Source organism: Brachyistius frenatus, unplaced genomic scaffold (genome assembly GCF_029030835.1).
Source record: "Brachyistius frenatus isolate BFR_SWC_R1_liver_20210118 unplaced genomic scaffold, ASM2903083v1 Contig_44, whole genome shotgun sequence".
Taxonomy (NCBI): Eukaryota; Metazoa; Chordata; class Actinopteri; family Embiotocidae; genus Brachyistius; species Brachyistius frenatus.
Window position 1 is genome coordinate 1029253 of NW_027210643.1, and position 27998 is coordinate 1057250.

General features: G+C 41.1%; 1 protein-coding gene across 1 annotated transcript; it reads left to right on the forward strand.

The window, feature by feature from the left end:
• Window positions 1-43: 43 nt before the first annotated feature.
• emilin1a (elastin microfibril interfacer 1a) lies at window positions 44-27995 on the forward strand. The gene is given in 13 exon segments (XM_069703090.1): window positions 44-340; window positions 15489-15605; window positions 17331-17530; window positions 18198-18297; window positions 18773-18881; window positions 18975-19097; window positions 19100-19195; window positions 20959-22236; window positions 23534-23948; window positions 24303-24428; window positions 24591-24608; window positions 24708-24842; window positions 26185-27995. Coding segments are annotated over 13 exon segments (3150 nt in total). The 5' UTR covers window positions 44-218; the 3' UTR covers window positions 26496-27995.
• Window positions 27996-27998: the final 3 nt, after the last annotated feature.

Sequence of the window (27998 nt, forward strand, 5' to 3'; positions counted from 1 at the left end):
GTTCCTGCGCTCAGCAGCAGCACTCAGTCTCCAGCTCCTGCGCAGTTTACTGTCAGAAATGCACTTGTCGGGACTCTGTGGGACTCTCTCATCCTATGAAGTCATGGCTCTCCACTTTCATTTACCGACAGCACGTCACTGAACGTGAGGAACAAACGGGAGACTTTTTCTTGAACAAACTTTGGACCTAAATGATATTCATTTGTATTTAATCCGCAATGGATTTAAGGATGGAGACTTTATATTACCTGCTCGCCTTCGTGTTAACCCGGGTTTGTTCAGGTCTTGGATATGCGGAGTCCAGTGTTCAGACGGGTCAGAGAGCGGCGAGCAGACACAGGTAAGCTATAAATAAATTACCCGTGCGTAAATGTTGTGCGTAAATGTGATCAACCTGTTGCAGTTCCGGTTTGCTTCTGTAACAGAAAAAGAACAGCTGCAATTCAAAACCTTTATTGGAAACGTGTTTATTTTAGAGTAAATGGTGGTGAGGGTCACCCACAAAACAGCTAGTAAGTAAGGTTCGAGGCCCCTGGGGAGTTTCCAGAGGGTCTTTCTTAGAAACATTTGACACCATTTACAGACTGAACAATAAATTGTTTCACTGTTTTTTCTGTATATGTTAAGGTGACTTGCATGTTTGTTGTTGAATATGTGGTTTACCACAATATTCACTATGAAGCTATCACCCTGGATTGTGTAAAATTTGTACAGGGATATTTTATTTCAACCTTTTCTGGTATTTTCAGCCAAAAATATAACTGTTAATTGATAATTCAGCTAAAATAATCCTCTCTCTCCAAAAGAAGTAGCATATGACCACATCTGATCAATATTGAGGATTGTGTTTTTCTGCTTCTTTCTTTCAGTCCGTAATATCAATAAGTCAACTAAAAGTGCCCTTTTAAAAGAACACATGGACTGAATTCTCATTTCTTCAGGAAATATCTTATTGGTGATTTGGTCTTTGACTCAGAATGGGCCCTCAATGGGGAGTAATGGGTGGATGGGGGTATGATGATTCAGGGGGCCCAGAGCTAGACAGGGCTTATAGGGATTACTTTACTATTTACTGTTCCAGAGTCCCAAGTGAAAAGTTTCCAGGAGGCCCACAATCTGTACCAGTGGCCCCCAGTGTCAGGCTTGTTAGAAGTGAGTTTATCATTCTACCCAGGAGATTCCTGCAGTCAAGTAGAAGTGACTGGGTTCTGTGGGGGAGTGACAAGTTGCAGGGACCCTGAACTTGAGACACCATTAATCCCAGAGACTGATATTGAATACACTGTTTAATTCTTTGTTAAGTTATATTGTAACTGTATATGTTGACACGAGTAATCCTAAGGATGCCCCAAACACCCACATTTTGTACCATCACACACTCCAGACACCTTGGAACAGTGTTTGAGTTACTACCTTCAGATCTCAGTGATGGCTGATTAATAGTCACTTGTAAATCAGTGATGGCTGTTGGAGGCCCCGCTCATAAAGCTGTTAATAATGTCAGTGGGCCAACATGTGTATGTTTTTTATTGTGCTGTTGCAACACCATAGTGTGTTATTAGCATGTAATTGAACTTCTGCTTGAGGGCCTGTTCAATAGACAGATGTCAGTGTGTGTGTGTGTGTGTGTGTGTGTGTGTGTGTGTGTGTGTGTGTGTGTGTGTGTGTGTGTGTGTGTGTGTGTGTGTGTGTGTGTGTGTGTGTGTGTGTGTGTGTGTGTGTGTGTGTGTGTGTGTGTGAGACTTGTTTTTGTGCTTGTAAACAAATTAATAGTGAAATTCTAGTCTTTTGGATGACTGCCGGTTGCTTCAGAAAGTATTCAGACTGTGGTCAGATGCTTCCTGTTTGGGTTAATAATCCCTTAAATGTGTCTTCAGAACTTGACTGGATATGAGGCAGATTGAATGAATTGGACAGAGGATATATAAAGAGAGACACCTGTTTAACCCGCCCGTTGTCCGAGGGTCAAAATGACCCGCAGCTGTGTTCAACCAAGTTCTATTTTATTTTTATATTTTTTGGGGATCTTTGGTGACAAGGAGGCAGCCTTCTATAAAAATAAAAATAAAAGATATAAAAATAAAATAAAATAAAATAAAATAAAATAGAACTTGGTTGAACACAGCTGCAGGTCATTTTGACCCTAGGACAACAGGAGGGTTAAGATCCCACACTACATGACAAGACACAAACTAAGCAGTGAAGACTCTGTAGACCTTCACATAAAACTGAGGTTAGGCATACAGTAGATAACACCAAGGGTACAATAAATAATTTTTAAAGCTCTGAGTGTCCCCAGAAGCACAATGGCCTCAGGACTTATGAAATTGAAGAAGTTTAAAACCAGGAGGATTCTTTTTAAAGTTGAACGTCTGACCAAACTGACTAACCGAGCAAGACTGACCTTGTCCAGAGAGGTGACCCAGCAATACTAGCACTAACAGAGCTTCGGAAGTCCTCTGAGGTGATGAGAGAACATGCCAGAGGGACGACCATCTCAGCAGCACCCCATCAATCAGGCCTTCATGGAAGAGCAGCTAGATGAAAGCCACTCTGAGTAAAACACACATGCCTGTTTGCAGTTTGTCAAACGGCTTTTAAAGGGCTCAGAGAACCTGAATTATTTGGACAGAACTCGAAGGTATTTCTGCCAAACACCAGGCACTGCTCTTCAACGCTCTCCCTAAAGTGAAGCATGGTGGTGGCAGTATCATGCTATGGGCCAGGTTATGCTATGGGCCAGGTTTTCAGCAGCAGGGGCAGGGAGGCTGGTCTGAACTGAGAGGAGGATGGATGCAGACAAAAACAGAGAGATCTTTAAAGAAAACCTGCTCCAGAAAGCAGCGACCTGAGAGTGGAGCGATGGTTACATTTCAGCAGAAGGGTGAACCAAAGCCACAACATCACTGGAGAGGCTTCAGTAGAAGTCTTCGGGTGTCCTAGAGTGATCCTGAAAAGCCCGGACTTAAACCCCACAGAACATCTGTGGAGAGATCTGAAAATGGCAGCTCACAGAGGCTTCTGAATCTGAATCTGAATGGAATGGGATAAACTGCCCAAATCCAGGTGTTCAAAAACCTGCAGAGACTTACTCAAGAAGACTCGAGGCTGTAATTACTGTCAGAGGGGCAGTACGGAGGATTAAATTCAGGTTCTTAATACTGTTGAAAATGAGACAATTCTGTTTTTGAGTTTTAATAAATTTGCTTGACTTTGTTATTATGATTATTTTGAGTGTAGACTGATTAAAAATTAAATCTACAAGAGGATAAAGTGCAGAAAGAGAAATGGTCTGAATACTCTGAAGTGTCTGTAGCTGTCCATGCATGTGTGTGAATAAAATAAATCACAACAGAATGTCTGAGTGAATGAATGGCAGATCTCTCACATGTGGTGTGGGTCTGCCTGCATGCCTACATGTGTTTGTACTTAGCCTGAGTGTGTGTGTGTGTGTGTGTGTGTGTGTGTGTGTGTGTGTGTGTGTGTGTGTGTGTGTGTGTGTGTGTGTGTGTGTGTGTGTGTGTGTGTGTGTGTGTGTGTGTGTGTGTGTGTGTGTGTGTGTGTGTGTGTGAGTGTGTGTGTGAGTGTATGGAAGGCAGGCGAAGCTTCTAGGAGTTGAGCTGCAATATGAGCTCCTATCAGGGTTTTCTCCGCATCAGAGCGCAGTCAGTCTGCTGCTGCCTTGGCTGCCTAAGTGATGAGATATGGTCGCACTGTCTGTGTGTGAAGAAGCCGAAGTGTTGGCTACTGTGAATGATGGGAAGTGGGAAGCAGACAGAGGAGGACAACGATGGAGAAAGACTTGATTGACGAAACAGAAGTGAGAGATAAGAGGTCAAGAGAAGGATAGACGAACAGAGGAAAAGGAAATAGATTAGGTATCTGATTGGGAGAGGGTGGAATCAGTGAGGAGAACACAAACTGGCAGGACAAGAGAAAAACCTTAGAAAAGAAACAGTCTATCTGGAGGCAAGCGAGCGAGCAGGCGTGACAAGAGAGGATGAAAGAGGGAGGAGAGACAGGAAGGAGCGACGCGACAAGAGAAAGGGCAGACTGACAGAGGAAGAAGAGGGGGCCCGGCGTCTTCAACGCCCTCCTCCTGCTGAAACCAGTTGGCTATGAAGGAGTCAGCATGGCTGGCCTGCGACACACACACACACACATTCAAAGTGATGCATCAGGGAGAGGAATGCTCTGACCCGTTTCAATGCGGTTTGCCCCTGTGACATCTGTTTGAACTCAATTGATTTGTTTTGACAGATGTGTGAAGTATTCCCAAAAGTGGTAAAGGCTGCTGAATGAACTGAAAACTTCCAGCAGAAATCTTATTGGAGGGATCAGGAGGACCCCGAGCTGTCCGACACATCTTCTGCCAAAATATCAGGGCTGCACGATATTCCTTAAGCTGCAGACAGTGAGGGGGGAAGAGCGGGAAGCAGCAGCGTGTTTGAGGCTAGACGCAGGTGGACTGCTGACCTGTTTTGGCTCATTGACAGTTTGATTGACAGGACATTAGATTACCACAGGAGGGAAAGCGAGGAGCAGACACAGGACAGGCTGCATCGTCTCTCTTTGATCTCATCCATCACACTTATCTCTCCTTACACTTTTCTGAATTAGCAGTGGGGTGCTACATACAGGAGTCATGAAGGTGGACAAATGCACGGTGCTCTTATTCAGTCATTGGAGTTACACATCTCAGGGAAATCCTTCAACACCAGCACAGTCTTTATACACAGTCTGTATACTTTTGACCATATATTATAATACCAAACTACTGCAGTCCATAAGTGGAATACATGTAAGTAAGCTGTAAAGAATAACCCAACAGATGAACTGCTTGGCCGATATTGACCCATCACAGATAAATCAATATTGACGTATATGTTGGCTGTTACAAAACAACTTTTTTTTACACAGCATAATCCAGAAAAACGATGCTTGGGGTAATTTCGATTGTTTTTTAATTTTTTTTATTTACAACGTATTTATAGTTATTTTTTTATTATATCCCCATTGAAGTTTACGGTTTAAGTGCCCTGTTGACATTTTTGACATAGAAGTTTATGTAAAATATGCAACATGAAGTAAATATTTTTGTCAGAAGTGTTTGATAACCACATTTGAGTTTACACATCAGTATTTAATTTTTTTTACTACTTAATATTGGCATCTAAGCTGGGCCCCAAAAATTCTGTTTCACTCAGGCTCTAGTAAAAAAGAAAAATGCATGAAGAGACCTGAGTTGTTGTTTATTTTTCTTATTCCGCTGAAACGTTGATTGTAAACCTAAAGATTTGTTCCTTCATGATTAAATGACAAGCACCTCTTTGTTCTGCCACCATTTGGCTCCAACATGTGCGGATCACAAGGAAAACTAATTCCAAGACATTGATACCCGTTCCACGACCAAAAGATGCCTCATACATGCTGTAATGCAGCCACAAGACACTCTCTCTTCTTCAGTTCTACTCTTCTCACTTTCTTTTTCCACAGATATTGCTCTCCCTGCCTACATACAGCACCACAGCCACTAAATTGACGTTGTTGAAAATAATTTAGGGAGCTTTAGGAGCAACAATTACTCTTGAGAATGCGACAGAGTTTACCAATCTGGGCATGAGACGGGAACAACTGTCTGTAATTTAGTTCCTCTTAATAATTGCCTCAAAGCAAGTTAATCAACCCCAGTGGCTCCAGCGGGGCAGAAGTAGACTGTGGTTTCAGTTCTCTGTTGTGGTCGCTCAGGATTTTAGCATCAGTGCATGAACAACTTAATGCTTGTCTGTGACAAAGCCTGCACATTTCCCTTGGGTCAGTCAAAATGGAAACAGTTGCACTGAAGCATTATCTTAGCCTAGCATTAGGTTTCCGCTATCGGTGGGTGGGACGTAGTATCGTCGGGTCCCCAATCTGATCGAGTCAGATCTACCACCTACGCCTCCCCGGCTCATCTAAATATGGTCACTTCTGGCTCCAAATCGCTCTGAACTAGCAAGATGCTGACAGCCAAAGTCCAAACTTGAAGGCTCATAATGGCCGTTCACAAACCAACGGCTGAAATCACGGTGGGTTGTCGCTTGGTTGTGACGTGTTTGCTGACATTTTCAGAAATGGCGGAGTTCTTGTTCGCTCGGCAAACACGAACAACTTAACCACTTAAGTGTCAAACACTTCACGCACACAATTTCCCATGTTGTAACCATGACCTCGATTCAATGACAGCCTTATACCAGCTGAGCATTAACATGTTAGCATTGTAACTGTGAGAATATTAGCATGCTGATGTCAGCATCAAACCCAAGCAGCTCAAGTATGCGCAGCCTTATGAGCCGCTAAGCAGGTTCTTAAGTTGTTTCTTAACATCTGAATCTTAAAGAGGCTATTGTGACCCTTTTAGAGAACTAAAATGTTTCCCACAATGCACTGCATTATAGCGAAAGAAAAATGTTCACACAGTTACAACATGCCAAAACGCACCACTATGTAGCCAGGCAATTACACTAAGAGGATTGTCCTCTTCTTAGACAAAACTTGGAACGGATCCAAATTCACTTTATCTGTGTGATTTTCTGCTTTCTGCTAATTAGGTACTTAAAAACATCTCCTTACATATGGTAATACAAATGTGGGAAAAGGGATGCTTTGCAGACACAGTCATTGTAACCAAATTACCATCGTTTCCAGCATGGACTGCATTTGAGAAAGCCTTCTTTACTTTGTTTAGATGAACTTACAGAACATTATAAGAGTCTTGGATTTCTGCCCAACACTCATCACATCCCACCACACCACTCAACAATTGAAACCATAAACCTCTTCTAAAGTCCCTGAATAAATAACATGACAAGACATTTGTACTTCAGAGGAGCTATAAAGATTTACTAAGCTAAAAATCGGGACTATTTTGGGCGACTGTGATTTCAAGGCTTTAAGCAGACTTGAGTTTCCAACACACACGCCTCCATAAATGGCTAAAATTCGAGAGAGCCACAGAAAAATCCCGCAGACCTCCGAACACTGACGTATCTGGGCTATAATGCTAAAGCAAATGGCAGTATCGTGGAAATTCTCTGTATATCTTCGTGACCGTCAGGCTAAACAATCAGAGAGAAGTTTACACAGCCACGCTGTCCTTTGATGTTGGAGCAGGTCCAAAGGGAAACACGGTGTGTGTGTGTGTGTGTGTGTGTGTGTGTGTGTGTGTGTGTGTGTGTGTGTGTGTGTGTGTGTGTGTGTGTGTGTGTGTGTGTGTGTGTGTGTGTGTGTGTGTGTGTGTAAGTAAAACTGCATTTTTAGGACAGAGTAGAAAGAATGTGTGTGTCTGCCTTTCTGTATGTTTGTCTGTCCCAGTGTGATCACTCAAGCATGAGTGAGTGCACTCGAGTGTGTGTTGTTGTCTGTGACAGCCTGTGTGCCTTTCGGTGTTGGTACAGAGGTGTGTCTTTACAAGGGCGTTGTAGGGGGCTCTTGACCTCAGGGTCACAGTTCAAACACTGAGACACACCCCTTTCCATCCACTCATTCAGGTCCCTGTCGAAGCCTTCCCTTGAAGCTAAATGAAAGATCCCTCAACAATAGGCACCACCAAGTGATTTCTTTTTTAAAGTATTAAACTACGCCCCCCTTTTTTTTTCTTCTTTCATTCCCTCTTCCTCCTACTTACTCTCTGTGCCACCTTTGTCACGGAATATTCTAGTTTAACCTGCATTCTTCTGTGTAGGACTCATGCAGAGCTGCTATTGAATCAAATAAACCTTGATGTGGGTTGGGATGTCAGACCTCCACTTCCTGCTGGATGGTGAAGTCTGCTGTTTTGTAAGAGGTGATATTTATTGGGGAATAAAGCAATGCTAAGACAGGTGTGAGTTCCACTCATGCTGAGTTGTGGCTCTGTAAATAAAAATAAGACACGTACAATGGAGGTTTCACTGCTCTGTGCTTGGCAGAGAAGAAATGAAGACATAGTTGTATGTTTTCCCATTCTCGTTGTCTTAAAGCTCTTGTAATTGAAAATGTAATATTAATAACAGATCATGTGACTATGTGTACTGAGAAGGGACTGCTTAGTTGATTTAAGGAATATTTAGATTTGATGGTAGCTACTAACTCTGTATACCTTCTTATTGATGATCCTATGCACGTTAAAGCTGCTTTCATCAACATTTGCATGTTAAAATTGGACTATATAATAGTATCTAATGTGAAAGGAGAAAATCTCACCAACAAACTCAGAAAGAGTTAACATCCGATTTTAGTCCCTCTCAACTCTACCAAGCATTTTAATGTCTTTCAGCTCATTGTTTTAGTTTTACGGCCCACAGTTTTACTGTTTTTCTTCACAGTGTTGTTTTCACATGTAGCTGACAGCTTTAAAAGCCCATTGTACTGAATCAGTTCAGAAATAAATACTAGACAGAGTTAGCAACTAGCTTGTAAAAGCTTTCGGACATTTAGCAGCTTAAAGAGCAGGGCACAAAAAAGTGCAACATGTCAGTAAATATTTTACTTACATTTGATAAATAGACACAAACACAGCTATAAATAAATGCAAATGTTGCTCCATGCTCTTTGGATGTGTAAATAAGCAACACATTTACCATATCAGCTTGAAGGTCATGATATGTAATTGATATGTGTTTACAGCTTTTTTTTCTGCTGCCTCCATTTTGCCAAGAAAACAGGGTTAAAGGTATACAAAGGAGTTTCTGATTCCCAGTTTTTGCCAGTAGTTTTTTGGCAGGGCCGCTACAGTGAGGCCAGCTCTATAAGTGCTCATGCCTGTCACTGACTGAGTGATATAGCGAATACCGTGTGATTGACAGAGAAAGTCACCATTGGTTGGCCAAATAATGCGACTTCCTGTATCCATTTTAAATCAAAACCCCTTGTTTTATATTAACATGTCATACCTGGTTCAGCATTGTACACGTTTTTGACCTGCTCTTGTTATGGGGGGATTTGTTTGTTTAAAAACATTACTGCTGTTGGTCTAACACTTTTTCACTGATCTACAGTTGGCTGTGAAAATGTGCCAAGAAATGCAGGAATGTGCTAACAAAGGTGGGGAAGACGAGGATGACTTTCTAGCAAAAACAGATGCGAACAATCTTTGGTTTGAAGTGGTTTGAGGCTAAATGGTCAACACTTTTTTAAAATGCCTGCAGCATTCACAAATGTTCTAGATGTCTTGTACGTTTTGTACAGTTTCATAGACTTAACCGTGGCCCCAACTGCAACGTCTTTCTATACTACTTGCCAATCCAACCAGTTAGTCCTCACTCTTCAAGTCTATCCACTTGTAAAAATTAAAACATGGCAATTTGTAATATTGCCTGACTCTTTGGTTTGCCAAATCCACGTAAACGTTTTACTTTACTTTACATTACAATAGCTTTCACAACAACCTTTCCTCCCGCTATGAGCAGCAGACTGCAGCTTCCATAAGCCTTTCTAAGGGAAGCATGACATGGCTACAAATTCAGCCTTCACATTGAGAACTTCACATAAAGTTCTGTAGGCTTAAATAATTTTTGGCTTTACAGCACAATTCTGTGATGATTGTTCCGCTAGCAGGTTATTGAGGTTCAAGGGTTTAAACAACTTGAATGTTTTTGAGGACAGTATTGTACTCTAATTTTGCATTTCTGCCTTTATCTAGTGCTATCTGACAAACACTCTGAAATACATATTGTAGTCATAAGCATTCCGTGATATGTGCTGGAACTGGCGTGTGTATTTGTGTTTTCCTGTGGTGCTGATATCATAAAGGAAACAGGAAGATTGGCTGCTAAATATCCCACTGAAGGGAGGGAAACACACACACCCATGCATGTTCCTTGTCTTACGCCTTCTTTTAACACCCTGTTATGCTGTGAGTTTGAGACTTTGATAGTTGATGTCATTAATGTCAGTTCATAATTGCATATCGTGTGATATTTAAGTGTCGTAAGGAGGAAAGATAATCAGGTTAGATTCAAAATTGCTGTGTGAGTGTTTTCTGTTGGCTGTGAGGGACTCTTGGGAATGTTTGGCTTTGTGTGTGTGTGTGTGTGTGTGTGTGTGTGTGTGTGTGTGTGTGTGTGTGTGTGTGTGTGTGTGTGTGTGTGTGTGTGTGTGTGTGTGTGTGTGTGTGTGTGTGTGTGTCCTTACGATTGTATTTTAAATTTATGGAAAAGATGCCAAGTCTAGTTAGCGGACTTTCATCTCCGCGACTTCTCTGCGGCCATTAGGATTAATGCGACTTTATTGGATTACTGTTTGGAATGCTTAACTTCACGCTGATTAGAGTGGGAGAAGAAAAGGCCTGTGGGTTTGGAGCTGAAATGTTTGGGAAGTGTCACCCATGCAGCAGAAGTTTAGCACATGCTGGGACAAACATAAACAAATCCACTGGTTTTATTTGGTTTTTTGTGTGAAGAGCATTGCCTATAAACACAGACACACACACTTGCCAACACACACACTTATTCAGTTTTACACTTCGTCATCCTCCAACAAGCATAAAGACTTCTCTCATGTATTTCAGTGAAGTGAAAATCCAGTGATGGAAAGATGGAAACTGAAGCCACAGGGAGGGTGGTGTATGCAGTTAGTCTGGAAGCTGCAGAGATGGATGCTATTATGTATGTATATGTGCGTGTATGTATGCACATCTGTGTTTGCTCACTAGTGAAAAAGTGAGAGATAGTTAAGTTTATTTATACGAGACACAGAGCTGTTCTCCATCAGCCGATAGGGTGTGAGAGTTGCCAACTTTATGCTTTATCTCCTGTCTGTGACACCGACAGTCAGTAAGTCAAGATAATAGATTGGCAGTGCTGTCCCACTGAATCACCGTGACAAAAACAACACAGTGGAACTACAGGCCGAAAAGACTGAGCTGCTCTGCGTTATCACCGCTGTCTCGTTCCCTTCCTCTTGTGTTTGTCCAACTCCTGATAGAGATGTTACAATTCTCAAAAATGTTGAGTTCAAAATACATTGTTCAACAAAGCAAGACCAGAACAAGATAACCCAGTAAACCCTCACACATCATAATGCAATAAGGAAGAGTGCGATGAACCGCAAGTGTCTGGAAGGACATGAGGGGAGAGAAGCTGTGTTTGGAAGCTCTGGCGGCTGCTGGTTTGAGATGTTGTGTATGATGGCAGAGTTTTCTCTGAATAATCACTCAGGGCTCTGAAGCTCTGATAAGAACATCAATACGAGGAGGTGAACAAGAAGTTCCAAGACGGCTCCTGTTGCGTGTGAACGGGGCACAAAAGATTTACACAAAATTTGAACAAACAAAACAAAAGTTTCAGGTCCTTGTTTAAATCGATGAAACGACATAACTTGGAATACTCGCTCACGAATGTTATAGCTTGCTCATCATCCGTGCTGCCAACCGTTCACCAGAACAGCAAAGCAGAGTGTAATACAAACAATTCACACATGGATTGCTGTAAGCAACTGCAATTTTGTGGAAATACTCAGAAGGAGCTACAGCAAAGTTTGTACGAATGAGCACTGAACCATTTCAGCCGAGTCACATTCACTTATACTCGATCTGGTGTTCACTTCAGGCGCAGCTGAATACTCCAAAATTCCCAAAAGTTCAAGGCAACATAATATAAACAGTGAATGTAGCAAATAAACTAGATTCACATATTGAAGAGTTTCTGTACAATGTCGTTTATCTGTAATCCATACTGATGTTCTGTATGTCTTATTTGGCAACAAAAAAAAACACATCACACACAGCGTTGACCTTCAAGAATGAGGACCATATCAGAAATTATTAACATTGAAAAAAAAAGTTATTCTTTAATTTGCATGTTCTGATATTGATTTAAAGAGCAGATGGAATAATTATGCTAATTAAAACATATTTAAGGTTATGACATAGTTTTTAAAATCCAACTGAGATACTACATGAGATCGTGGAATACATTATACATGTGGTGAAAGAGGTATTCAGATTCTTTACTCGAATAAAGTACTGCAAAAGTACTCAAGTCCTGCCCTCTTAAAATCTACTCAGTTTATTCAAGTGAAAGGTATTTGTTATATTATTCAGTTATTGTTACATATTGATTAACATGTAAGTGGTCTTTGGTGGAGATCATTTCAACTTCTTTTATTTTAATTAATCTTAATAGGTACCTGCATCAAGTGGACCATGGTGAAGACTTAATCTGCAAAGTAATGAGTAACCTAACTGTCAAATATCAATCAAAGTATTGGACTTAAAAGAACAATATTTTCCTCTGAAATGTTGTGGTGTATACACGAATAACATCACACGAAATGGAAATACTCAGCAGAAGTACTTTGAAATTGTACAGTACAGTGCTATTGACATTTTCTTTTCCGTTTTTGACCCTTTTTTCATTTAAAAGGGTTTATTCACCAAATATTTGTAAAAATATATTTTATTCCTTACCTTGAGTATAACCTCACCATTACTGGGGAATGGTGGCTCATATTGACGTTATTTTTAAATAAAAACATAACTATTAACTTGGATTTCTGTAGAGGTATACAGTATACGGTAATATTGGCTCAGGTGATTTTTCAGCTTACTCAACCCAAATTTTGTCTCAGATATTTACCTCAACCCTGATACAGCGAGGCTAACGGACATTTGCTTGTACTGCTCTTAGCATTGAAATAATACATTTTAAAAATGAACTGCATGTTCTTGTATTTTCACAAACATTTCTTTATTATTCTAGAAAACACCAATAATTGATGTTTGATAATTAATTGTGATTGATAATTGAATAATTTTTGAACATTGATACTGACAAATGTAATTATTGATTGCTTTTAGCACCAAACCACCATCCATCTTTATGTACCGGTGTAGCGGCAGAAATCATTGACACCTTCACAAACAGTGTTTGTATGGCTAGGGATGTTCTATTTATATGGTAAATGGTCTGTACTTGTATAGCGCTTTATCACCTTTCGGTCTCAAAGCACTTTAACATGTTTTCCCATTCACCCACTAATGAGACAGATCACCATGCAGGGTGCTGCCATCAGGAGAACATTCACACACCGATGGTACAACATCGGGAGCAATTTAGGGTTCAGTGTCTTGCTCAAGGACACTTAGGCATGTGGACAGGAGGAGCTGGGGATCGAGCCACCAGCCTTCCGATTAGTGTTCAACCCACTCTACCGTCTGAGCCACAGCCTCCTGTCCATATACAATATGAATATGATAAAGGTCAACCTGCCCTTGATATATGTTACTCGTGTACATTGAAGAAGAACCTTTACTATAGAGCCTGGCAGCTAATTAATCGTGTTCACTTTCCCACGTACAGTAGCATGAGGAGGAGGCCATGAGGGGGTTGGGAGGATCAAACCATGATAAACGCTCCGTGTCAGGGAGACTAGCTCAGGAATGAAGGGGAGAATCGCGGTCTCGGAGGGCAGAGGGGAGAAGTGTAGTCAGAGTGAGCAACACAGAGGAAGAGATAGAGAGAAAACAGAAAGAAAGATAAGAGGCAGATAATAAACAGAGGTGGACAGGGAGAGAGGATGATAGGAAGAAAATGTGGGCAAGGATAAAAAGATTAAAAAAGGAGTTACACACAGGAGGACATAAAGCAAGAGAGAAAGAGTGACGGACAAAACGACAGAGAGACGAAAGCTGCTGAATGACTTCCCAGCATGAAGGAACTCCTTGTATGCTCCAACTTTTATCTGTAAACCCTTCATAGTTCTCCTCTGATGAATCTGAGAGTGACAGTAATTGGCCATAATAACCACCAGAGAAATAGCAGTGGATGGGGATTCTGGGTAATATGAAAATGATGATAGAAAGTGACTGAAGGACGTCTGTGTCTTAAATTTATCTGCAGTTGTTATCACTAGAGACATCTGAGGGTCAGGGGAGGTCAGGGCGACGAAAACAAACTGACTGTTGGAGTGTGAGGGAGTGTGGGGGTTACTTGTAAACCTGTCTCTGACTTTGAGCCTAAAAGCATGTTAATGGGGACATTTTTGTCACGTTAACTCATTTTTAACAACCTTTTAATGGGAGTTATTTTAAAATCAATATTTGAGTTGGCTTCAAAAGTATGGCTTAAGGTTAAACCTGAACCTGAAGCAACTATAATGAGTATTATTTTACTAACAATGGATTAAATGTAGTGTGAAGAGTTCTTCATGGTGAAGCACTTTTGTTATTTCAACCACAGCAGGCAGCTGTTTTCAGTGAGAAATCTCTAAACCACTGTACAGGACTCGCCCAGAGCCAAATAGCAGATATAGTGAGTTTGTGATTATGAAGCATTTTGGAGCTAAAGAGAAAAATCTTCCCCTAATGTCTCAGTGACATAGTACATAATGTAAAAAGTAAATCATTTGAGTGAATATTTGTCTCACATTTGCCAGCTGGCTACAAATATGACTGCAAATAAAAGCTAATATTCTCTGTCTGCTGGATGTTTAAAAAAAGCAAGCGTTTACTAACAGGTTACCTAAATCCAATGTTTTTATGTTGGACAGATAATTGTTTCCAGTCAGTGTTAAGCTAAGCTAACCATTTTCTGACCCTTGCCCTTGTTATTATTGTTATTCCTGTGCTGTATTAAGGTGCCTCTAAAGTGTGAAACACCAAGAGAGACTTAACTTTGGAGGATACCAACTTCCAGACTCATGTAGGAGTTATTGTAGCTGAAGCTTAAAATGCATTTTTGTACAGAATGACAACTGAATTTCATCTTTCATCTTTTCCAATGAACTTGGTACCACTTCACAACAGTAACTCTTTAAATGTAGCCTACATAAGGGAACTGAGTAGATCTTAAACTGACTTGTAGTGAGAAAATAAATCTGTTTTCAGATTAATATTTGGATAATATAGTATTTTAGTTATAAATATTTTTATCGAGTGTTTGGGGAATGATTGTTACCACTGGTAGGTTTTTACAGAGATATTCTGTATAAACACTACAATGCCAGATGTGCCTGTGTGTGTGTGTGTGTGTGTGTGTGTGTGTGTGTGTGTGTGTGTGTGTGTGTGTGTGTGTGTGTGTGTGTGTGTGTGTGTGTGTGTGTGTGTGTGTGTGTGTGTGTGTGTGTGTGTGTGTGTGTGTGTGTGTGTGTGTGTGTGTGCGTGTGTGTGCGTTTGTGTGGGCTGGAGTCAGAGAGGCAATACAATGGCAACCATTATTAAAGTCGTGCAGTTATCCTGAACTGATCTGACATTTGCACCAATTTCTCTTGAGTGTTGTACAGAATAATAAACGATTCCTGGGTTTGAGATATTGATCTCAAAACTATCAGTGGAGCCTCACAATCAAAAAGTGAACACATTTTTTCATTATTATTTTTTCAAATCTTTGTGTGACAAACAAAGAACAGAACCGAAGTGTGTATACCGAGTGAGCTGCTATGTTTGTGTCAACGCCTGGCTCTAAACTTAAACTCTCAGCCGTCACAGCCATTCATTTTAAATTTCCTTTCCTGTGTGTGTGATCTCATAGGAACTGGTGTGCTTATGTGGTGACACGCACGGTTAGCTGTGTGATGGAGGACGGGGTGGAGACGTACATCAAACCCGACTATCAGCGCTGCACCTGGGGCCAGTGTCCTCGAGTGGCGTGAGTATCCATTCTTCTCAGTGCTTCACATCCCCTCTAATTCACCATCTCTGCCGCCGGAGTCTAATCTGTATTCAGTCCTGCTCCTTGAACTTCCTGTCCTCAGATCCACAAAAGTCTGTATCCCCTTCTCATCTGTCGTCTCTCCCTCTGTCCTATATGTAGACAGTCCATTTTCTCCACTCTTTTCTGTTGCTGTCTCTTGAGTCTGCACAGGAAGGTTGTAACTGTCCCTCTGTGTGTATCCAGAACATCACTGCAGACATGATTACGGCTCCATATTTGACTGGTTCAGTGATAAACTGCTGGTCTCAAAGTCTCACGTTTTGCGGTGGTGCAGCTCCAGTCTCTCTGGTGCCGACATGGGAATATCCAGTATTGCAAATATTGGAGCAAATTTACAAGAAATGGGATTGACTCAAAGATTTTTCCAAATGTGCATGTCATGGTTGCAAGAAAACATTAATCAAGTGCCGCTGATGTTTTTCCTCTTTTGAAGTGTTCACTATGTTGTGCGACCCTGGCCTGGCTGCTTGATCCCTGTGTCTGCCAGGGGCCTCGGCCTAAACCTGGGCTATGCTAAGAATGAAGCCAACAGGGGTTCCAGGCACCACAGTCTAGTCTCCTACCCTGTAAAAACAATCTCTTCTTCTTACTCTGTCTTTCTTTCTTTTTATGATTCTCCTCTTTTCTCTTCTCTTTCTATAACTCTGCCTCCATTTCTCTGAGCCCTGTTTTGTTTTTAATCGGAGAGGACTCTATTTTTCTCAGCCTTTAGGGGGAGAAACCTGGAAGATGAAATCTTTTTTATGGCACAGAAAATACTCTGCGATACCTACTGTGATGTTTGTGGATTGGCATAAAAGGGAGAAACCTGCTGAACTCACATTGAGGGCTTGTTAAGATGCCTGTGACGCTGCTTTAAATCTTTATTGAGAGTTCTGTCCAATTCCAGTCTATTTTTTGCATTGTTCCTAAAACAGGGAGTCTCCTCAGTCGCACTGAATGACACATTAATAATAAAACTACAGCAGAGCTTTCCAAATAAGACATGGATATTATTTCAAAGGAAGATGAATAGGAAATGAAGATTAAGTACTGGCTACTGTAAATGTAATGGATTTCTTTTGGAAAATGAGACAGGAAAGTTTACAAAGCATTCAGAATCCCATCCATCAGCAGGAGATGATTTGCAACCATTTCCTGACATTTAATGAACCCATGAAACAGCGGTGGTATTCAGTTTAGGGTTCAGAAACATTACAGGTCATTGACTTGGTCATCAGGATCACACTGCAAATTTTAACTCTTATATTGTCATGAGTTTAAGACACAGATCTACAAGGCTAATAGTCTACAGCCTTGCTAGAGGCTCTGTGAGGCTATTTGTAAGCAATGCATCACTTTGAGCTAAATGCTAATGTCAGCATGCTAACAGGCTGAAAAGGACAGTTCTGATGTCTATAACTATCATGTTAGATTAGCGTCAGAGCAAGCATGTGGATATAAATTTGCTCGAAACAAAAGGTATAGCTAAAACTGGTGTGAATGTCAGGTGGATTTTTACAGGAATTTGGTCATAAAGCAAGACAGTGGATCTAGAGGAGAAGTAAAGGGATCCGTCAGTAGGATTCATCTGTTTGGACTATCATGGCTGAAAAAATGAACGTCAAGTCCGAACAAATGAAAATTTAGTTAACATTTCACTGTGTGTTTCATCCTCAGCTACCGGACGTACAGGAGGCCGAGGTATAAGGTTGCTTACAAGATGGTGACGGAAATGGAGTGGAAGTGTTGCCACGGTTACTCAGGGGAAGACTGCCACAACGGGCCCCAGGGGACCGCTGACACTCAGGTCAGCGGAGGGCGACCTCGCGTCACTCAGACGAGCCACAACACAGGCGGTGGACAGCGAGGGGGAGAAGGTAGGGAGGGTTCCCTGGAGTCTAAAGTGAATGTCATTAAAATAATGTTTTATGTTAATGCCATGAACTTACTTTTGTGAACTAGTATCAAAACTTTCACGTGCTTAAGATGTTTTGATAAGCACCATTATATGATACATCACTGTAAAAGTCTGCTGCATTAGAAGCCCTTGAAAACTTAATAAGAAGCCATCAAAGGTCAAGTTTGGGAGAAAAACATGCTCAGTTATTATTTCTGAAGAGATTAACACTCTACAATCCAGCATATCTGCTCCATCAGGATGGTGTGTGTGTGCTGTGATCAGATCGGCTTGACAGTGCTGGCAACACGAGTAAATAACTCCAAAATTTTCTTCAGACTTTGTTGCTAACTCTGACTGGTGCTTGGAAGTAAATGACATACATTTTTCCCAACTGAGCTCCACTGCGTTCTGGACAGTTTTCCAGTAAGAAAAGAAGCACAATTACAGAAATATTTCAATTGAAATTACCAACACAGTTTAAACTGTTCATGTAGGATCCCATCGCTCACAGTGAGAAGCAGAAGGTTACATTGTAATGCCTCATAAAGTTTTCTTTTGTAAGCAGTAAATATAAAATATAACTGGACATTTTGCGCTCCACTTTCATTTTGTCTGTTCCCTCTTCTCTGTCTCCTTTTGTCCAGGTGACTCAGAGAAGATCCTAAAGCTGGAGGACACCATCCGTGGTCTGACCAAAGACCTCCACAACATGCAGACCACCATCCACGGCATAAACCAGAGGCTGTATGTATTTGTTGTTTTCAATACATCATGTATATGTGTTACTTCATAGAGGGAGTTCATCTGCTCACTGAAATTCTGTTTAAGGAAGTTCAGCAAATTCAAATTTGCTAGTCTTCTTATCACAGAAGACGTACAGCGCACGGTATGTCACTTCCTGTTTATGATTGGTTATTGTGTCAGGACAGTTGACTATGCTTGTTTATTCAAATGTATGGATAGGTAGACATAAAGAAGTAGTTTTCATCTAGAGTTTAGGATACTGTGTAAATACACAGACTTACATGTGCATAAGCAGAATCAGTTCAAAGAACTTATGTCACCTAATTAGCAACATAATTGTTTAATTAGTATCACGTTACAATAATGCTTTAAACATAATATGATTACAGTAATGCATTACTTTGTTAAACATAACCTCCAACACTGTTTATAACAAATCTTGGCTGGAAGAAATGTAAACTTTTCTTTCGTCCAGACCTGGACTAAATGGAGTCATCGTTCCTGCTGACTCAGCGCAGCCATACATGAAGGAAACCATCAACAACATCCAGAACAAACTTGACCATCTCTATAACAGGACACAGGTAATCCACATGTCATACTCTGGCTGGGTAGATGTCTGTAATTTAAAAGCAATGATAGACCACATTCATTCATATGAATATTGGGTTGTTCAGGTCCATGATCAAACCCTGCTAAACATCAACAACCACCTGGTGAACGGAGGCAGCAACGAACTGGATGGAGAAGCGAGAGGAGGAGGAGGCGGAGGTGAAGGTGGAGGAGGAGGAGGAGGAGGAGGAGGAGGAGGAGAGGGGGGAACCAGCTGAACTCTCTGAAGGAGGAGATACTGACGGAGCTGGAGAGACGTGTGTCTCTGTCCTGCTCTGCCTGCCAGGTGAAACTCAATATGTCATAATCACATCAACATGGCAAAAAACATTTAATGTAATTTGTTGCACTTATTTCCCATCTCTCCCTGTGAGGCGCTAAAGCAGTAAAAACTAATGACCACATGCAGGCAGTAATACAATAAATCAGCACTCCAGCATAAACCACTGTACAAACAAATAATAAAACTATAAAATATGACTTCGAAAAAAAAAGAAGCCCATAATCACGCAGTTAAAGAAAGATTAAAAAGAAAAATGAAAATAAGGCCGGACAGTTTTCCAGCTGTTTGGAAAAATTAGAGACCTAGGATTATTCATCAAGCAGATTTTATTTGTATAAATCGGGTTTTTATTGTCCTCACATTAAAGTGCAGTCATGGGCCTCTAGGCATAGACACATAAAAGGCCCTCCTCTCCCATCTCCCCCCCGTTACCCACAAATATTTAATATTTTTGTTTTTATTCTGTTGGTTGAAAACTGTGTCTGAACTTAATAAAGAGACGTGGTATTAAGCCTTTCAAAATTTTAATCAGACCTACACTGTCACTGCTGACAACAAATACCATAAAATACCAGTACACTATGAAGAGCAATATAGAAAAGCTTTAAAGAAAAGCCTGTTAAACTTCTACTTTCCTAAAGCTGAGCAAATTTTTTTTTATATAACTGCATAACTGAAGCCTCAGTATGCACTTTGTAGCTGTGTTATGTTGGAAAATATTTATTAAAAATGAATTTGGCATTTTGGCAAATACTCAATATCAACATATCAGGAACAAAACCGTGTGATCAAGACACCCTTACTTTGAACTGAGCTCTGTAAGTTTTTTTTTTAGCAAGAAAAGCTATCTTTAAACACTTGTCTGACCTTGGGACACCATCACTCCTTTAGCCTGTGCCTTGCAGACTCTTGCAGTAATTATCAATGAATACAATACAATATATTTAACCCAGTATCATGCCAAAGTATGTAAAATACCCATCAGTCCAATATAGAATACCATGTCTGTCACGTTTGGCCTCATCTGGGAGTAAACAGTAGGGAGCCTTAATTTTAGGCCCAAAATAAACACAAAAGAGCATAGTTTGGGTTAAATATGACATGGTCGCGATTTAGTTAAGTTTTGGCACAAAACCTTCTTGGTCAGGGATGAAATTTATTATTTTATGTAGGAAATGAAACATACATTATATAAGTAACTTAAAAGAAACTCACGTTAACTTTTGCTTTGTCACAAACTCAAACGCTGGTCTCTCGGCTTGTTCCATCAAAACCTCCTCTGAACTCATTACTACATGGACTTTATCACTCTTTGTGCCCCATCCTACCACCTCCTTCTTAAAACTCAGTCATATGTGTGTGTGCAAAACATGACACTGACACGGTATCTTTTAGTGGACTGATGAGTGTATGACATTGCATTGGCGTGATACCAGGCTGATACATTATACAGTGCAATGCAATATGCATAAGTAATATATACAGTATTGTTTTACTCTCGATGAAATTGCACCTATCAAGAAGCAAAGCTCTTCAGATATTAATGGTCTCTGAACAAACAAAGCATCATAGGTGCACACCTGACTCTGATAAAGGGGCAATCTGAAAACTTAGAAAATAAGGTACACAACACTTTAATAAGAAAGTTTTCCCAATGTTGAACGTGGTCAGAATGCTTTTCATGTGAATCCTCAGATCAAAAAACAAAAGTCACAACTGATACGAGCTGTACAACTTAATGTCCTCATGATGCCTTTCTCCTCAAGGCCGGTGTGGAGGACCTGAGGCGCCAGCAGCAGGAGGACCGGGACAGGATCAGAGCCGTGGAGAAGCTGATCAACTCCATGGATCAGCACTTGAGGCAAAGCTTGGAAATCTCCCGCAAGGAGACGGAGCGCTCCCAGGCCTGCTGTAACACAGTCACCGAGCTGGAAAAGAGGTTGTCTGATGTAGACAGCCGTGTCACCTCAACTGCAAACAAGTGTGACACCATCAAAGGGCGGCTGGACAAGGAGCTAGCTGGGACAGGAGGAGGGAAGGGAAGAGTGACAGAGGACCGGTTCAATGGTAGGCTGAGAGAACTGGAAAAGAAGTTGAATAACACAGTGAGGAAGACTGAACAGAGGTGCACTAACACCGGGAACAACATTAAAGACACCGTTCAGAGAGATTTCACCCAGCTGCGCAACATGGTCGTCAGTCGGCTGGACGACCACAGCTTCAAGATCGATAAAATAGAGCTGGATGTGGCTGTCCTTGGAGACACAGTGACAGACCATAGTAGACGTTTAAGCAAGCTGGAGAACAGTACGACCTTCCTCGACAGAAGGCTCACATCAACCACAAAAATGTGCAATGAGAGCTGCGGGCCTAATGGAAAAGGTCACATCACTGATGACACTGTGAAAACCTTACAGTGGAGGGTTGTGGCCAACCAAGAAGAGATCCAGAAGTTTAACACCAAACTGAACGATCTGTCTGTGTCAGGAGACTCACTGATTGACAAAGTGATCAACTTAACAGATGATGTCAAAAAGATAATAGCTGTAACAGGAGAGAATGGAGAGAACTTCAACCGAATTGTTAATGAGATTGAGACATTGGGAAATGATTTTGAGGACTGTTCTATTTGCAGCTCTGTAGAACTGGACCTGCGCCTGCTTACCAACTCCACAATGGATGGCCTTAACAGGTGCCAGACAGAGCTGACAGATCTGCGGAGAAAAGTGGACTCCGGAGAATCTGTGTGCTCTCAGATTTGCTCCAACCTGCAGGAGGAGGTGGGACGACTCAGGGAGGAGGTGGAGGAATGTACAGGCCAGTGTAAAACCAACATAAACGATCTGAAGAAACGTCTGGACGGTCATTCTGTCCATAGTGGAAGATTAGGAGGCGATCTGAAGTCCATCCAAGGAGAGCTGGCTGGGGTCATGTTCACATTCAACTCCATTAATGACACTCTGAAGGGCCTGGGGAGGACTATACAGACACACGGCAACACGCTGACTGATCTGACCAACAGCAAGGATGACATCATCTCTGAGGTAAGATGAGGTGATGATGAAGACATACTACAGATACTAACCCCTGTGTGTTATTGTATATTTGACCTTTGTGACTCTGTGTGTTAAAGCAATGCCTACTCAGCACCAGCCTGGTGTTCCCAGACCCAAATTCACAGTGTAAAAAGATCTGAGCACTCTCCATAGGGGATCATTTCCGGTCGTTGCATTTTAATGGGTAGATTAACCTCAAGTAAATTTAGAAAATATTGTAGCAACCTTTAACCTATCGGCACTGACCCTCGTATGTTCAAAGCCAAAGACCCTTATCAGAATGTATAATTTTAGTGAAGAGTGGGGGCTTCTGGTCAGGCTTTTAGAGGCACTGAGTTCATGGACTAAGATTCTACTAACAAGTCCAAGAGTTGCGATCGCCTCTGTGCTTTGACCTAAAAGCAAAGCATTAGTTGCTATGCTAACACCCTCTCAGTGACAACGTTAATATATTTGATTTAACTGGCAGAAACTATGATGTTTGCAGAGTTCACCATCATTGTTTAAGGTGCCAGCATGGTTACATTTGCTACATAACAATAAACTACAGATATGTTGCAGGTATTTGGCTAGAAGCTTCTTGACACACTGAAACATGTTGCATGAGAAACTAAGGGATTGCCAATATCACTAGGCTTCATCTGTATAAAATGTTCTGATAACTTATCCAGCAGCCGATGAGACATTTCATGTCAAGCTCGTGGCAACAGAAGATACAGTATTTGAGTCTAGACCAAATTTGCGTCCTTCCGTGATGCAAAGGGGCCTAAAAATGAAAAAGTAATCATAATTTTACTTAAATAAATCATTTCCCCCATCTTTCTTATTTTAATGAACATTTTTGTCACGCCACAGATTTATCTTGAGACCCATTTAGGTCCCAAGGTTGGGATCTACATTCTTGGGCTGCATTTTAAACTTGCCCCTTGTATTAGGCAGAAAACATGGTGGCATGGTTGGTAACAGCACTGATGATCTATGTGTTGTCTTTTTAAACTGAAACATCACTTTTCTTTATGTTCTGTAAAAACAATATTATGCCAGTCAAACATACATCATGGTTATCTTGGCAACAGTGTCTTCACATAATATTATTGCAGTTATGAAAATATTTAAACATACCATAAATATTTGAGTTTTCTTGCATATTTTTGTGTGTATAAGAGACCATTGGAAAATAAACTGTAACAAAGACGGGAAAAAAAAAGTATATTTTTAGTCAAACTTTGTCAAAAGAAACTCACCCGAAACACAGACATTAACACATTTCTACATTCTCTTCAAGGTGAACCACTTGCAGAAGGAGCTGATTGAGCATGTGGACGACTCGAAGATACAATTCGGCAGCCTGGGCGAAGAGATCCAAATAATTAGGAACAACTATGTGACGGAGGTGGGGGAGTGCCGGCGGTCCAGCGATGGTCTGGACCGAAGGCTCTCCAAGCTGGAGGGCATTTGTGGACGCTTCGACTCCTTCTCAGACAGCCTGGAGAAGATCAAGGACGGCCTGAACCGACATGTGTCCGGGCTATGGAGCTGCGTTAATGGACTCAATGTCACTGTCACATCTCAAGGAGAGGTTATCGACGATATCCAGAACGTCCAGCTGGAGAGTGTTCACTCCAAGATACACAGGCTGAACTCGTCACTGGTGGACTTGGTCCGACAGTTCCATAAATTCACAGTAGAGGACTTTATGGGTGAGTCACAGAGGACAGAGGGCATGGGATCTGACTTTTTGTCTAGAGATAGGATTCACTGGAAGGGAGACTCGGTGGTGGTGGTGGGGGGAAAAATAGCCCAAAGAAAGAATTTAGGCTGTCATCTTTAAAATAATTCACTTAAAAGCCTATCAAGTCTGGCTGAAGGAGAAGTTTTAGTCAACTTGAAAGTGAAAGTCATGCTGTGAGTCAAACCAGGTTAAATGTCTTGACTTTCTTGGCATATTCTACATGTTTTTGGAATCCTCCTCAGGGATACAATTTCTGGTAAAGACGATTCTCAGTCAGTTGTTTTCCAGCTGTGCTGTCTCACCAAACATTCCTCTCCTTCAGGTCCACCTGGTCTACCGGGGCTCCATGGAGAGAAAGGGGAACAAGGAATCCATGGTCCTATGGGACCCGTAGGGAGGGTGGGACCTCCAGGCAGAGAGGGCAAGCAGGGACCAGGGGGAGTTCCAGGTAATAACATCAAACTTTTGCAGAATATAGGAACGTTTAAAGATTTACAAGTTGTATCTTTGATCTGTCTTCACATCGAGCATAAATAAAATGTGATAAGAATAGAAAATAAACTGCATGAAATTGTATTGTTGGATGATGAACTCTGTTTTTATCTTGCAGGTCTCAGAGGTGAACAGGGTATGTTTTGTTCTTACTAAACAACAGATGAAAGCACTCATCAGTCTTTGATCTTTAATTCACACTAACTCCCACTCTCTGTCTCTGGTCTGTCATCAGGTCCTGCAGGGTCTGATGCCCACGTGCCACGCCTTTCTTTCTCTGCTGCATTGACTCGCCCGATGAGAAGCACAGGAACCATAGTGTTCAACGAAGTCTTTGCCAATGAAAACAATGTCTACGATCCCAAAACAGGTGAGGTATAGTACGACTGGAATTACAGTAGGTGCTTGTCAAGTCAAAAGGTATCTAAATATTATAGGTATCCTTCAATATAATGTGTCTTCAAAGTGCTTCAACCACAGGATTTGCTCACAGAAAAAAGTGTAAAATAGATAAATAAAGTATACTTTAATGATGTAGTCCAGAATCACATATTTCGATACTATATGTATGATGCTTATGTACTTAATACAAGTAAACATACCACTTGAACAGGGTAAAACTACTTCCTTTCAGGTAAAAGCCCAGCATCAAGAAGGCTACTTAAGTACATACGTATTATCACTGTGCTGAAAATATCATAAGTAATATTAGTGGTTATTGAAATAGCACCTGTGACTGATATGATACTGAGGATGAGATTATTTGATTAATATTGGTCATCATTGTGTAAAAGGCATTTCACTTTCATAGCTGCTAAAATTGGAGCTTTAAGCTATTTTAGATACAGTTAGCTAGTTTAGTCCAGCGGGTCCTAACATAGGGTTCGGACCCCTTCAAAGGGTCACAAGATAAATTTGAGTTGTGGAATGATTGATAGAAGAGACTAGAAGACAAAATAAATGCATTTCTGTGAAAGAAAACCTTGGTTTTATGAAACATCAACCCAGTATCACGCCAAAGTGTGTAATACATTTGTCAGTCCACTACAGGATACAGTGTTAGTGTCATGTTTTGCCTCGTCTGAAGTAGAAGGAGCCATTAAACACAATGGGGTGGGTTTGCAAAAAGAAAAAACATTTAGTTAGGTTTAGGAAAGTATTATGGTTTGGATCAAAACTAAAGTTTTTTATGAAAGCATGAGCAGAATTGAAGGGTCAGCTCTCATTGCTAACAATGTTTTCTTTTAAGAGGTCACAAGCAAAATTTGATCTTTAACAAATTTGATGAGGTCATCAAATTTTCATGTAAAATGTGGAAATTGTGTGGAATAACCTGTGTGAAAGGGTTCCTGCTGAAAATTCAAATGTCATTCTTTGATATACTACATTGACAGAAATGTGGTGCTGAGTATCTAAAAAACAAGCCAAATCAAACCAGAACTATCTGTTTATTTCACTCCTGTGGCGAGAACCCATTTTAGGTCATTGTTTATATTTGGGTGAAGTGGCCCTTTAAAGTTTTTCCCCATGAATTGGTTTCTGAATACGATCCAAGAGGCTACCGATCTTTTAAAGTATTGTTTAGCTGAACCAAAGTTCACACAGTTGAGGGAAGCATTGTATCCACCATGCTAAAAACACAGTCTGATCTCATCATACACAGCCAATGCACACCATCAGTGTTGTCCTTATGCCCTCTTTCCACCCTGCAGGTTACTTCACTGCTCCTGTGAGTGGGAAGTACTTCTTCAGTGGTATATTGACGGGCCACAAAAACATGAAGATCGAGGCCGTGCTGTCCAAGTCCAACACTGGAGTCGCCCGCGTGGACTCGGCCGGGTATCAGCCCGAAGGCCTGGAGAAGCCGATGGCAGAGGCCAAACTCATCCCAGGAGCTGTGGCCGTCTTCAACATCATCCTGCCCATGGAGGCCGGGGACACAGTCTGCATCGACCTCGTAACCGGCAAGCTGGCCTTCTCCTCGGAGCCTCTGACCATCTTCAGTGGGATGCTGCTGTACTAGACCGTCTGATCTGATCCGTGTTAAACTTTCAGTGTTAAACTTACAGTGTTTCAGAGTTTCTAATTTGTCGGTTGGACTCCAGAGACAGAGCCATCGGCAGGGCGGTCAGGGAGACTGATATAACTGGACTGGATTTATTCAGTAAAGAGGAAGATACTTTATATTTTATATTTTACACATGCTAAGAAGGATGGAATAAGCCTTTTCAACCACAATGATTTGTTTTCACAGCTTTAAGGAAAACTATTTGTGCAAAGAGCCATTGTGTTTTTTATTCTTCTACATTTTTATTTTCTTCTGAGAAAAAAAGCCACTGCAGGGTTTTCTTATATCTCCATATTTTCTTTCCATTCTGTAAACTTGAATTCGTTACTCATTACAACAACATTTAGTTCAGGTCTCACTTTGGTAAGAAAGGATGTGGTTTTTTTTATGTGTGTGTGTGTGTGTGTGTGTGTGTGTGTGTGTGTGTGTGTGTGTGTGTGTGTGTGTGTGTGTGTGTGTGTGTGTGTGTGTGTGTGTGTGTGTGTGTGTGTGTGTGTGTGTGTGTGTGTTATCCACCCACGGCCTATCAAGTGTTCAGAGGTCATTATACAATCTTTTTTTTTTGTTCATTCTGATGTAGTTTTCTTTTCACATTGCTTACAGCTTCATTCTGACCACAAGCAAATTCCCAGAAATAGAATGGTGAATGCCAATTGTGTTGGAAAAAAATGCAGAGTGATGTAGGTGGAGGGGACACAGTCCAAACCACTATTCTTTAGGAGGAAATGCACAAATGAAGTCACTGACAGTTCAGTTCAGAAACCACAGGATTTTATAAATCATACAACAGCAAAACAATAAGACCATTTTAGGACATCAGCTCTGCCCAGAAAGACACGGGGAGAAGGAGTAGGAGGAGGTTGGCCAGGGGGGAAGAATGGGGATTTTTTTTCTTTCTGTGTCCTAATAAGGGACATCAAACTGTGTGGAGGATCAAGGAGTTACAGTTATGGAGCTGTTACTATCAGTCCATCTCACAGTGGAATTTTTATGTAAAGCCAACAACAACAAATAATGAAGCTACACATATCTGTATTTCTATGCTACAAATCTGACCTCTTTGATGAACACACACACATCCTGCCTTGGTTTTCTTTAAGTATGCATGATACCAAGTTTGTAGATATTCTTGAATGGATTTAAAAAAAAACATTGCACATTATCTGCAGATCGGGCTACATTTTATTCACATGATGGCTTAATACTTTATCCACATATTGTGCAGATTTGTTTTCGCGCAGGAAAGACTTGATCGTCCTCAGTCTTCAGTGTGGGAATTTAATTTGATATGTGTCCATGCATTGTATAACCTCGACGGATTGTAAATATTTTTCAGCATATGTGCCCTTATAAGATTTGTATGAGTTACCACTTCACCTTTGCCAGCTACTGTATATGTTTTGTAAGTTTTGACAAATGTGTGCCTCAAATACAGATTTTATCCCGTTTAACAAAGCT